Source organism: Salmo salar, chromosome ssa05 (assembly GCF_905237065.1).
Source record: "Salmo salar chromosome ssa05, Ssal_v3.1, whole genome shotgun sequence".
NCBI lineage: Eukaryota > Metazoa > Chordata > Actinopteri > Salmoniformes > Salmonidae > Salmo > Salmo salar.
Window position 1 is genome coordinate 7,759,954 of NC_059446.1, and position 15,207 is coordinate 7,775,160.

Genomic DNA, 15,207 nt, shown 5'->3' on the forward strand with positions numbered 1-15,207 from the left:
GTGGTAGGCCTGATCAACGACGAGACAGCCTATAGGGAGGAGGTCAGAGACCTGGCCGTGTGGTGCCAGGACAACAACCTGTCCCTCAACGTGATCAAGACAAAGGAGGTGATTGTGGACTACAGGAAAAAGAGGACCGAGCACGCCCCCATTCTCATCGACGGGGCTGTTGTGGAGCAGGTTGAGAGCTTCAAGTTCCTTGGTGTCCACATCAACAAACTAACATGGTCCAAGCACACCAAGACAGTTGTGAAGAGGGCACGAAAAAAAACTATTCCCCCTCATGAGACTGAAAAGATTTGGCATGGGTCCTCAGATCCTCAAAATGTTCTACAGCTGCACCATCAAGATTATCCTGACTGGTTGCATCACTGCCTGGAATGGCAACTACTCGGCGTCCGACCGCAAGGCACTACAGAGGGTAATGCAAACGGCCCTGTACATCACAGGGGCCAAGCTTCCTGCCATCCAGGACCTCTATACCAGGCGGTGTCAGAGGAAGGCCCTAAAAATTGTCAAAGACTCCAGCCACCCTAGTCATAGACTGTTCTCTCTGCTACCGCACGGCAAGCGGTACCGGAGCGCCAAGTCTAGGTCCAAGAGGCTTCTAAACAGCTTCTACCTCCAAGCCATAAGACTCCTGAACATCTAATCAAATGTCTACCCAGACTATTTGCATCCCCCCCTGTTTTACACCACTTCTACTTTCAGTTGTTATCTTCTATGCATAGTCACTTTAATAACTCTACCTACATGCACAGTACATATTACCTCAACTAACCGGTGCCCCCGCACATTGACTCTGTACCGGTACCCCCTGTATATAGCCTCTCGTTATTGTTATTTTACTGCTGCTCTTTAATTACTTGTTACTTTTATTTCTTATTCTTATCCGTATTCTTTTTTTTTAAACTGCATTGTTGGTTAGGGGCTCGTAAGTAAGCATTTCACTGTGAGGTCTACACCTGTTGTGTTCGGCGCATGTGACTAATAAAATTTGATTTGATTTTATCCCCTGTCTGACACAGATATTACAGGCCTTTTGTTAGCATGGTGGACCAGCCAACCTCTTCTGCCTCTCAACCTATACGACCTAGGGATGTGTCTCCAATGGCATCCTATTCCTTATATAGTGCACCGTACCCATAGGGCTCTGGTCAAAAGTAGTGCACTATATCGTGAATAGGGTGCCATATGGGGTGCAGTCTAGGTGCTGCCTGTGAGTTCTCCCCACTAACATAAAGCCAACCTACCTGATAACGACCAAATAAAGAGGCTGATAAATCCCAGCCCCAAGGTGAATGTGAAGGACAGACACTGGCTCTGGTGTGTTATCTAGCAGCATATTATCTGCATGATTGGTTACGGGTCTAGGATATTGTTTATTTTTCCAGTGATTAATTTGTAGTGGAACGGTAGCTAGCCAGACCTTCACAATCAGTTAGCTGGAGCTTAAATCATGTTAGCTTTGAAACTGGTTCAATGTCAAAGGGGGGGTGACATTATCCTGGTCTCAGACCTGTTTGTTCTCTCTTAACAACTATACTGGTGACTGTACACACAGGTTTGAGACCAGTCTATGTTGACATGTCTGTGGGGTTTGAGTCTTTGTTGTTGGAGAATGACATCTTCAAGACTCTGTCCTCTCTTGTGACCGTTCCTCTCTTTGTATGTACTGTTTCATTTTTAGGAGCTTGCATAGTGGACAAAGTTGTCAGTTGCCATCAAATATACAAATGAACATTGAACACCAGTGAAAAAAGAAAATGTTTCCAATGTGGTCCCCAATGGAATAGGCTATGTGAAGACTGTAAAGTCTGATGACAGTGGCCTAGGTCCAATCAATGTAGAGTCCTGTGGGCTTGCAAGAGCAGTGGGCGGGAATTGGGGGATGGGATTTTCATGCAAGCCTGAAAACTCTTAAGGAAAATGCAGGTCAGTTCAGAACAAAATGTTATTTACAATGACGGCCTGCCCCGGCCAAACCCTAACGACGCTGGGCCCCCAATCACGGCCGGTTGTGATACAGCCTGGAATCGAACCAGGGTCTGTAGTGAGATGCAGGGGGGGAGAGAGGGAGGAGAGGGAGAGTTGGGGGGAGGAGAGGAGGGAGGGACGGGGGGAGGAGATGAGGACTGTGGACCTGCCTGCCTGTGAGGTGTTAGCCAGGGTTAGAGGGGGAGGGTAGAGAGAGGGGCTGAGGACCCGACTTCCCGTTTTCCCTGCCTGGCTGAGGTGATTTGTGCCTTTTCATGTTCAGGACCCAGTGGAATCCATCAATGCAGAAACATAATCTGTCCAGCCAACAGACTCTGTTAAATGTAGGCCTGTAGATGTAGAGTGTTTTGGGAGACGGAACAGCCCTTTTCTCTCTCTCTCTCTCTCTCTCTCTCTCTCTCTCTCTCTCTCTCTCTCTCTCTCTCTCTCTCTCTCTCTCTCTCTCTCTCTCTCTCTCTCTCTCTCTCTCTCTCTCTCTCTCTCTCTTTCTCTCAAGGGGACTTAAGAGATGTGATGCATTATATGCCATGTCATTTGACAGCATCAGACAGGCAGTTGTGAGTGTGGAAGGGCTGCTAGGCTCACTGAGGCTGGAGGCTCTGGAGAGATGCCAGGCAGGGCAGGGCTGCCACCACTGTGCCCGGTCTTCAGCTGGAGACATTACACTGATCAGACTAGGCTGCATCTCTGTCTGGATGTGTCCCAAATCACATCCTATTCCCTTTATAGTGCACTACTATGGGCACTGGTAAAAAGTAGTGCCCTATATAGGGAACAGGGGTGCATCCTTTCTGTCTGTACAGACCTTCCTCATCCTCATCCCCATCTCTACCCAGCTAGTCTCATTATGCAGCCTGTCATCCCCATCTCTACCCGGGTAGTTTGCCCCCGGTAATGCTTTGGGCAGACCGCACCACCCTCTGGAGAGCCCTGCGGTTGAACTCATAGTCAATCCTCTGTTTCTGTTCTCCTCTTCCTCTTTCAGGTGACTGACCAGCTTCCGTGGGATTTGATGTCGCTTCTAGATTGGTTCTGCTGAAGATGGAAACACTGGAGTCAGAGCTCACCTGCCCAATCTGCCTGGAGTTGTTTGATGATCCCCTGCTCTTACCCTGCGCCCACAGCCTGTGTTTCAACTGCGCCCATCGCATCCTAGTCTCCCACTGCTCGTCCAACAAACCGTTAGAGTCCATCTCCGCCTTCCAGTGCCCCACCTGCCGTTACGTCATCACGCTGAACCACCGCGGCCTGGAGGGCCTGAAGCGCAATGTGACCCTGCAGAACATCATCCACCGTTTCCAGAAGGCCTCCGTCAGCGGACCTAACTCCCCCAGTGAGAGTCGTCGTGCCCCAGGTCTCTCCGGAGGCCACAGACCCTATAGCAGCAGCGGAGGAGGAAGCTCCGGCAGCCACAGCGCCCGGTCCAGCCCGGCCCAGTCCTCCTCTCATCAGCACACTGCCATCATGTCTCTGGAGCACCGTATCAGCTGTCAGTTCTGTGAGCAGGACCCGCCGCGCGAGGCGGTCAAGACGTGCGTGACCTGCGAGGTGTCGTACTGTGACAGGTGTCTACGTGCCACGCACCCCAATAAGAAGCCGTTTACCAGTCACCGGTTGGTGGAGCCGGTGCATGACGCCCACATGAGAGGCCTCACCTGCCTGGAGCATGAGAATGAGAAGGTTAATATGTACTGCATCGTGGATGACCAGCTGATATGTGCCCTGTGTAAGCTGGTGGGACGGCACAGAGAACATCAAGTCTCCTCTCTCAGCGAACGCTTCGACAAACTCAAGGTGAGCCCCCCCCCAGTTCTCTCTAATACACAGATCACACACTAACTGTACACATCAACAAACTGTATTTGAAGTGTTGTATTCCAAAACGCATAATGTCCATTTTCAGAAATGTTGGTCAATTGACGTTAATTAAAAACGCATATTGTGAAAGAGATGAACCTGTTATTATTTCATTTTGCCATGACATGGGCTAGAGAAAAGACAGACATGATTTTGTTTGAAATATTGCAAGCTAATTTTCATTTAAAAAAAATTCAAATAATCATATTTTGTGGCAAAACTCTATATATCCCCCTAAACTACAAAACTCCTGTAGGAAAAGTATCCCAATTGAGTTTTAAACAGTTACATGTAATAATGCCTCAATACATATTAAAATAATACATTTCTTTAAACTCTATTGTGTAAATATAACATATCTGATTCATAGTATCCAGAGGGTGGACAGTGTATACAATGTGGGTTTTCTTTTTGGACATTTAAGCAACCTTTTTTGGGGTTTTTTTCCATTAGGATAAATCAAAGGAAGCTTTCTGAGTTTGATTATACACACTTTAGGGAAGGATTTAATAAATAATAAGGACTTTGAAAGTCTGATTATTGGATTGTTTGTTATTGTCGGAGTGACACGACACTCTGTTTACAGCCTCCGTATGTTTGTTATTGTCAGAGTGACACGGCACTCTGTTTACAGCCTCCGTATGTTTGTTATTGTCAGAGTGACACGGCACTCTGTTTACAGCCTCCGTATGTTTGTTATTGTCAGAGTGACACGACACTCTGTTTACAGCCTCCGTATGTTTGTTATTGTTGGAGTGACACGACACTCTGTTTACAGCCTCTGTATGTTTGTTATTGTTGGAGTGACACGGCACTCTGTTTACAGCCTCCGTATGTTTGTTATTGTTGGAGTGACACGACACTCTGTTTACAGCCTCCGTATGTTTGTTATTGTCGGAGTGACACGGCACTCTGTTTACAGCCTCCGTATGTTTGTTATTGTCGGAGTGACACGGCACTCTGTTTACAGCCTCCGTATGTTTGTTATTGTTGGAGTGACACGGCACTCTGTTTACAGCCTCCGTATGTTTGTTATTGTCAGAGTGACACGGCACTCTGTTTACAGCCTCCGTATGTTTGTTATTGTCAGAGTGACACGGCACTCTGTTTACAGCCTCCGTATGTTTGTTATTGTTGGAGTGACACGGCACTCTGTTTACAGCCTCCGTATGTTTGTTATTGTTGGAGTGACACGGCACTCTGTTTACAGCCTCCGTATGTTTGTTATTGTTGGAGTGACACGGCACTCTGTTTACAGCCTCCGTATGTTTGTTATTGTCGGAGTGACACGGCACTCTGTTTACAGCCTCCGTATGTTTGTTATTGTTGGAGTGACACGGCACTCTGTTTACAGCCTCCGTATGTTTGTTATTGTTGGAGTGACACGGCACTCTGTTTACAGCCTCCGTATGTTTGTTATTGTTGGAGTGACACGGCACTCTGTTTACAGCCTCCGTATGTTTGTTATTGTCAGAGTGACACGGCACTCTGTTTACAGCCTCCGTATGTTTGTTATTGTTGGAGTGACACGGCACTCTGTTTACAGCCTCCGTATGTTTGTTATTGTTGGAGTGACACGGCACTCTGTTTACAGCCTCCGTATGTTTGTTATTGTCGGAGTGACACGGCACTCTGTTTACAGCCTCCGTATGTTTGTTATTGTTGGAGTGACACGGCACTCTGTTTACAGCCTCCGTATGTTTGTTATTGTTGGAGTGACACGGCACTCTGTTTACAGCCTCCGTATGTTTGTTATTGTTGGAGTGACACGGCACTCTGTTTACAGCCTCCGTATGTTTGTTATTGTTGGAGTGACACGGCACTCTGTTTACAGCCTCCGTATGTTTGTTATTGTCAGAGTGACACGACACTCTGTTTACAGCCTCCGTATGTTTGTTATTGTCAGAGTGACACGACACTCTGTTTACAGCCTCCGTATGTTTGTTATTGTTGGAGTGACACGGCACTCTGTTTACAGCCTCCGTATGTTTGTTATTGTCGGAGTGACACGGCACTCTGTTTACAGCCTCCGTATGTTTCCAGCCAGTAGCCTGTTATTGTTTCCCGTCGCTGGATCTGTATCTTGGCTCTCTCCTTGTCATGAGCTTGTTTAGAATGTTCCCTCTTTCAGCCAACAGGAATAGATATCACAGACTCCAACAGGAATAGATATCACAGGCTACAACAGGAACAGATATCACAGGCTACAACAGGAATAGATATCACAGGCTACAACAGGAATAGATATCACAGGCACATAGGAATAGATATCACAGGCTACAACAGGAATAGATATCACAGGCTACAACAGGAACAGATATCACAGACTACAGCAGGAATAGATATCACAGACTACAACAGGAACAGATATCACAGGCTACAACAGGAATAGATATCACAGGCTACAACAGGAATAGATATCACAGGCTACAATAGGAATAGATATCACAGGCTACAACAGGAATAGATATCACAGACTACAACAGGAACAGATATCACAGACTACAACAGGAATAGATATCACAGACTACAACAGGAATAAACATCACAGACTACAACAGGAACGGATATCACAGACTACAACAGGAACAGATATCACAGGCTACAACAGGAATAGATATCACAGGCTACAACAGGAATAGATATCACAGGCTACAATAGGAATAGATATCACAGGCTACAACAGGAATAGATATCACAGACTACAACAGGAACAGATATCACAGACTACAACAGGAATAGATATCACAGACTACAACAGGAACAGATATCACAGACTACAACAGGAATAAACATCACAGACTACAACAGGAACAGATATCACAGGCTCCAACAGGAACAGATATCACAGGCTACAACAGGAATAGATATCACAGGCTACAACAGGAACAGATATCACAGACTACAACAGGAACAGACATCACAGGCTACAACAGGAACAGATATCACAGGCTCCAACAGGAACAGATATCACAGACTCCAACAGGAATAGATATCACAGGCTCCAACAGGAACAGATATCACAGACTACAACAGGAATAGATATCACAGACTACAACAGGAACAGATATCACAGGCTACAACAGACATATCACAGACAAACAGGAATAAACATCACAGACTACAACAGGAACGGATATCACACTACAACAGGAATAGACATCACAGGCTACAACAGGAATAGACATCACAGACCCAACACGGAAGTAGATATCACAGGCCCAACAGGAAGCAGATATCACAGGCCCAACACGGAAGCAGATATCACAGGCTCCAACAGGAAGCTGATATCACAGGCTCCAACACGGAAGTAGATATCACAGGCCCAACACTGAACAGATATCACAGGCCCAACAGGAACAGATATCACAGCTCCAACAGGAAGCAGATATCACAGCTCCAACACGGAACAGATATCACAGGCTCCAACAGGAATAGATATCACAGGCTCCAACAGGAACAGATATCACAGGCTCCAACAGGAACAGATATCACAGGCTCCAACCTGTCCAAGGATCCATAAACAAAAGCTCCATGACACCGTATAACTCTAGGTAGCCAGCGCTGATTCACACCCAACACTGAAGCTGTTTCACACCCAACACTGAAGCTGATTTATCACCCAACACTGAAGCTGTTTCACACCCAATACTGAAGCTGATTTATCACCCAACACTGAAGCTGATTCACACCCATCACTGAAGCTAATTCACACCCAACACTGAAGCTGATTTATCACCCAACACTGAAGCTGATTTATCACCCAACACTGAAGCTGATTCACACCCAACACTGAAGCTGATTCACACCCAACGTTGAAGCTAATTCACACCCAATACTGAAGCTGATTCACACCCAACGTTGAAGCTAATTTATCACCCAACACTGAAGCTAATTTATCACCCAACACTGAAGCTGATTTACTGAGTTAGTGATGCATGTGAGAAAATAGGCATAAGAGATATAACGTATCTCTATAACGTAAAAGCCTTATTATAAGGCCTTGTAAAGGCTCATGCTTATAAAATATTATGTGTGTCCATACTGTGTTGTATAGAGTTAGGATGTGCTTATAATGTTGTCCAATACTGTGTCCAATTAGTGGTGGGGATGACTTCAGAGTTCTACTGTTGTATCAGTGACAGAACTACAGTAATGACTTGACTCTTGAGAGACATACCATTTTATAAGCCTTATTATAAGACATTATAAAAGCTCACATATATTCATATCAAGGTATAAACTTGCTTTTACTAAGTTAACAAACATTATACCTGCAGGATTTAAGTAAAGTGTTATCGGAATAACTCTTTGGAATGTGTTTTCATAATGTGATCGAGGCTTGTTTCAGGGATTTAGTTTCAGGAAGGATAACAAATCATTTCCAGGGTCGGGTTAGAAAGAGGAACCGGGTCAAAGAGGCATAAAGGATAGTGAGTTTGTGTTGGGTGACATTAAAAGAGAAGGGCAGAAGCATCAAACAGAACAGTAACATGGACCCAAATGTCACGTTGTTGTTTACCTTATCCTGGTACTTTATGTTCTTATGTAGATATTGTACAGCCTGTAGAGCTCTGTGTTCTGCAGTAACTCCTGCATAGAGGAAATTCTATTGATGTGGTGTCCCCCACCCTCCACCCCATCATGTCTTTGAGGATATGAATGCAATCACTTTCCCTCCCTCGCTCCCTTCTTCTTCTCTCTCTCGCTCTCTCCCTCTCCCTGTCTCTCAGGCGGCAGTAGACAGGCAGATCATTTGAATGTTACAAAGCTTTGAACTTGGTGACTTTGAACTCCCCCTCTCTCTTTTTCTCTCCCCTCTCTCTTTTTCTCTCCCCTCTCTCTTTTTCTCTCCCTCTCTCCCCCTCTCTCTCTCTCTCTCTCTCTCTCTCTCTCTCTCTCTCTCTCTCTCTCTCTCTCTCTCTCTCTCTCTCTGTCTCTCTCTGTCTCTCTGTCTCTGTCTCTCTCTGTCTCTCTGTCTGTCTCTCTCTGTCTCTCTGTCTGTCTCTCTCTCTCTCTCTCTCTCTCTCTCTCTCTCTCTCTGTCTCTCTCTCTCTCTCTCTCTCTGTCTATCCCCAACCTGGGAGGGACTAACTCAGATCAGCTCAGCAAACTTTGTCATCTTTTTCCGTCTGGGGAAATTTACGGAATTAAACTATTATTTGTACATAATCAGGAGAAATGTGGTCACAGATGAGAAGTACACATCTTGTAATGAAACTCAGAGAAATGACAGAGAAACACACACATATTATCTCTCATTCCATCCAATATTGTCATTACATAGATCCTTCACACTACACTGAGACTGTCCTCTAACTGACCTGGTGTACTACACCCTTCACACTACACTGAGACTGTCCTCTAACCTGATGTACTACACCCTTCACACTACACTGAGACTGTCCTCTAACTGACCTGATGTACTACACCCTTCACACTACACTGAGACTGTCCTCTAACTGACCTGGTGTACTACACCCTTCACACTACACTGAGACTGTCCTCTAACTGACCTGATGTACTACACCCTTCACACTACACTGAGACTGTCCTCTAACTGACCTGGTGTACTACACCCTTCACACTACACTGAGACTGTCCTCTAACTGACCTGATGTACTACACCCTTCACACTACACTGAGACTGTCCTCTAACCTGATGTACTACACCCTTCACACTACACTGAGACTGTCCTCTAACTGACCTGGTGTACTACACCCTTCACACTACACTGAGACTGTCCTCTAACTGACCTGGTGTACTACACCCTTCACACTACACTGAGACTGTCCTCTAACCTGATGTACTACACCCTTCACACTACACTGAGACTGTCCTCTAACTGACCTGGTGTACTACACCCTTCACACTACACTGAGACTGTCCTCTAACTGACCTGGTGTACTACACCCTTCACACTGCACTGAGACTGTCCTCTAACCTGATGTACTACACCCTTCACACTACACTGAGACTGTCCTCTAACTGACCTGGTGTACTACACCCTTCACACTACACTGAGACTGTCCTCTAACTGACCTGGTGTACTACACCCTTCACACTACACTGAGACTGTCCTCTAACCTGATGTACTACACCCTTCACACTACACTGAGACTGTCCTCTAACTGACCTGATGTACTACACCCTTCACACTACACTGAGACTGTCCTCTAACTGACCTGATGTACTACACCCTTCACACTACACTGAGACTGTCCTCTAACCTGATGTACTACACCCTTCACACTGCACTGAGACTGTCCTCTAACTGACCTGATGTACTACACCCTTCACACTACACTGAGACTGTCCTCTAACTGACCTGATGTACTACACCCTTCACACTACACTGAGACTGTCCTCTAACTGACCTGGTGTACTACACCCTTCACACTACACTGAGACTGTCCTCTAACTGACCTGATGTACTACACCCTTCACACTACACTGAGACTGTCCTCTAACTGACCTGATGTACTACACCCTTCACACTACACTGAGACTGTCCTCTAACTGACCTGGTGTACTACACCCTTCACACTACACTGAGACTGTCCTCTAACTGACCTGGTGTACTACACCCTTCACACTACACTGAGACTGTCCTCTAACCTGATGTACTACACCCTTCACACTACACTGAGACTGTCCTCTAACTGACCTGATGTACTACACCCTTCACACTACACTGAGACTGTCCTCTAACTGACCTGGTGTACTACACCCTTCACACTACACTGAGACTGTCCTCTAACCTGATGTACTACACCCTTCACACTACACTGAGACTGTCCTCTAACCTGATGTACTACACCCTTCACACTACACTGAGACTGTCCTCTAACTGACCTGATGTACTACACCCTTCACACTGCACTGAGACTGTCCTCTAACCTGATGTACTACACCCTTCACACTACACTGAGACTGTCCTCTAACTGACCTGATGTACTACACCCTTCACACTACACTAAGACTGTCCTCTAACTGACCTGATGTACTACACCCTTCACACTACACTGAGACTGTCCTCTAACTGACCTGGTGTACTACACCCTTCACACTACACTGAGACTGTCCTCTAACTGACCTGATGTACTACACCCTTCACACTACACTAAGACTGTCCTCTAACTGACCTGGTGTACTACACCCTTCACACTACACTGAGACTGTCCTCTAACTGACCTGATGTACTACACCCTTCACACTACACTGAGACTGTCCTCTAACTGACCTGATGTACTACACCCTTCACACTACACTGAGACTGTCCTCTAACTGACCTGATGTACTACACCCTTCACACTACACTGAGACTGTCCTCTAACCTGATGTACTACACCCTTCACACTGCACTGAGACTGTCCTCTAACTGACCTGGTGTACTACACCCTTCACACTACACTGAGACTGTCCTCTAACTGACCTGGTGTACTACACCCTTCACACTACACTGAGACTGTCCTCTAACTGACCTGATGTACTACACCCTTCACACTACACTAAGACTGTCCTCTAACTGACCTGGTGTACTACACCCTTCACACTACACTGAGACTGTCCTCTAACTGACCTGATGTACTACACCCTTCACACTACACTGAGACTGTCCTCTAACTGACCTGATGTACTACACCCTTCACACTACACTGAGACTGTCCTCTAACTGACCTGATGTACTACACCCTTCACACTACACTAAGACTGTCCTCTAACTGACCTGGTGTACTACACCCTTCACACTACACTGAGACTGTCCTCTAACTGACCTGATGTACTACACCCTTCACACTACACTGAGACTGTCCTCTAACTGACCTGATGTACTACACCCTTCACACTACACTGAGACTGTCCTCTAACTGACCTGATGTACTACACCCTTCACACTACACTGAGACTGTCCTCTAACCTGATGTACTACACCCTTCACACTGCACTGAGACTGTCCTCTAACTGACCTGGTGTACTACACCCTTCACACTACACTGAGACTGTCCTCTAACTGACCTGGTGTACTACACCCTTCACACTGCACTGAGACTGTCCTCTAACCTGATGTACTACACCCTTCACACTACACTGAGACTGTCCTCTAACTGACCTGGTGTACTACACCCTTCACACTACACTGAGACTGTCCTCTAACTGACCTGGTGTACTACACCCTTCACACTACACTGAGACTGTCCTCTAACACCTGATGTACTACACCCTTCACACTACACTGAGACTGTCCTCTAACTGACCTGATGTACTACACCCTTCACACTACACTGAGACTGTCCTCTAACCTGATGTACTACACCCTTCACACTGCACTGAGACTGTCCTCTAACTGACCTGATGTACTACACCCTTCACACTACACTGAGACTGTCCTCTAACTGACCTGATGTACTACACCCTTCACACTACACTGAGACTGTCCTCTAACTGACCTGGTGTACTACACCCTTCACACTACACTGAGACTGTCCTCTAACTGACCTGATGTACTACACCCTTCACACTACACTGAGACTGTCCTCTAACTGACCTGATGTACTACACCCTTCACACTACACTGAGACTGTCCTCTAACTGACCTGGTGTACTACACCCTTCACACTACACTGAGACTGTCCTCTAACTGACCTGGTGTACTACACCCTTCACACTACACTGAGACTGTCCTCTAACCTGATGTACTACACCCTTCACACTACACTGAGACTGTCCTCTAACTGACCTGATGTACTACACCCTTCACACTACACTGAGACTGTCCTCTAACTGACCTGGTGTACTACACCCTTCACACTACACTGAGACTGTCCTCTAACCTGATGTACTACACCCTTCACACTACACTGAGACTGTCCTCTAACCTGATGTACTACACCCTTCACACTACACTGAGACTGTCCTCTAACTGACCTGATGTACTACACCCTTCACACTGCACTGAGACTGTCCTCTAACCTGATGTACTACACCCTTCACACTACACTGAGACTGTCCTCTAACTGACCTGATGTACTACACCCTTCACACTACACTAAGACTGTCCTCTAACTGACCTGATGTACTACACCCTTCACACTACACTGAGACTGTCCTCTAACTGACCTGGTGTACTACACCCTTCACACTACACTGAGACTGTCCTCTAACTGACCTGATGTACTACACCCTTCACACTACACTAAGACTGTCCTCTAACTGACCTGGTGTACTACACCCTTCACACTACACTGAGACTGTCCTCTAACTGACCTGATGTACTACACCCTTCACACTACACTGAGACTGTCCTCTAACTGACCTGATGTACTACACCCTTCACACTACACTGAGACTGTCCTCTAACTGACCTGATGTACTACACCCTTCACACTACACTGAGACTGTCCTCTAACCTGATGTACTACACCCTTCACACTGCACTGAGACTGTCCTCTAACTGACCTGGTGTACTACACCCTTCACACTACACTGAGACTGTCCTCTAACTGACCTGGTGTACTACACCCTTCACACTACACTGAGACTGTCCTCTAACCTGATGTACTACACCCTTCACACTACACTGAGACTGTCCTCTAACCTGATGTACTACACCCTTCACACTACACTGAGACTGTCCTCTAACTGACCTGATGTACTACACCCTTCACACTGCACTGAGACTGTCCTCTAACCTGATGTACTACACCCTTCACACTACACTGAGACTGTCCTCTAACCTGATGTACTACACCCTTCACACTACACTGAGACTGTCCTCTAACTGACCTGATGTACTACACCCTTCACACTGCACTGAGACTGTCCTCTAACCTGATGTACTACACCCTTCACACTACACTGAGACTGTCCTCTAACTGACCTGATGTACTACACCCTTCACACTGCACTGAGACTGTCCTCTAACTGACCTGATGTACTACACCCTTCACACTACACTGAGACTGTCCTCTAACTGACCTGGTGTACTACACCCTTCACACTACACTGAGACTGTCCTCTAACTGACCTGGTGTACTACACCCTTCACACTACACTGAGACTGTCCTCTAACTGACCTGGTGTACTACACCCTTCACACTACACTGAGACTGTCCTCTAACTGACCTGGTGTACTACACCCTTCACACTACACTGAGACTGTCCTCTAACTGACCTGATGTACTACACCCTTCACACTACACTGAGACTGTCCTCTAACTGACCTGGTGTACTACACCCTTCACACTACACTGAGACTGTCCTCTAACTGACCTGATGTACTACACCCTTCACACTACACTGAGACTGTCCTCTAACCTGATGTACTACACCCTTCACACTACACTGAGACTGTCCTCTAACCTGATGTACTACACCCTTCACACTACACTGAGACTGTCCTCTAACCTGATGTACTACACCCTTCACACTGCACTGAGACTGTCCTCTAACCTGATGTACTACACCCTTCACACTACACTGAGACTGTCCTCTAACTGACCTGGTGTACTACACCCTTCACACTACACTGAGACTGTCCTCTAACCTGATGTACTACACCCTTCACACTGCACTGAGACTGTCCTCTAACTGACCTGGTGTACTACACCCTTCACACTACACTGAGACTGTCCTCTAACTGACCTGATGTACTACACCCTTCACACTACACTGAGACTGTCCTCTAACCTGATGTACTACACCCTTCACACTACACTGAGACTGTCCTCTAACTGACCTGATGTACTACACCCTTCACACTACACTGAGACTGTCCTCTAACCTGATGTACTACACCCTTCACACTACACTGAGACTGTCCTCTAACTGACCTGATGTACTACACCCTTCACACTACACTGAGACTGTCCTCTAACTGACCTGGTGTACTACACCCTTCACACTACACTAAGACTGTCCTCTAACTGACCTGGTGTACTACACCCTTCACACTACACTGAGACTGTCCTCTAACTGACCTGGTGTACTACACCCTTCACACTACACTGAGACTGTCCTCTAACCGTATGTACTACACCCTTCACACTGCACTGAGACTGTCCTCTAACTGACCTGATGTACTACACCCTTCACACTACACTGAGACTGTCCTCTAACCTGATGTACTACACCCTTCACACTACACTGAGACTGTCCTCTAACTGACCTGGTGTACTACACCCTTCACACTACACTGAGACTGTCCTCTAACTGACCTGGTGTACTACACCCTTCACACTACACTGAGACTGTCCTCTAACCTGATGTACTTCACCCTTCACACTACACTGAGACTGTCCTCTAACTGACCTGGTGTACTACACCCTTCACACTACACTGAGACTGTCCTC

General features: G+C 46.4%; 1 protein-coding gene across 3 annotated transcripts in view; it reads left to right on the forward strand.

Annotated features, from left to right (window-relative positions):
- The window catches only part of LOC106604185 (probable E3 ubiquitin-protein ligase MID2), a 296,937-nt gene that overhangs the window by 180,574 nt on the left and 101,156 nt on the right, over window positions 1–15,207 (forward strand). For all 3 annotated transcript variants that reach the window (XM_045717834.1, XM_045717833.1, XM_045717835.1), the window contains exon 2: window positions 2,984–3,792. In XM_045717834.1, the coding sequence (XP_045573790.1) occupies window positions 3,040–3,792 (753 nt within the window). In that variant the 5' untranslated portion in view covers window positions 2,984–3,039. The remainder of the gene's footprint in view (window positions 1–2,983; window positions 3,793–15,207) is intronic.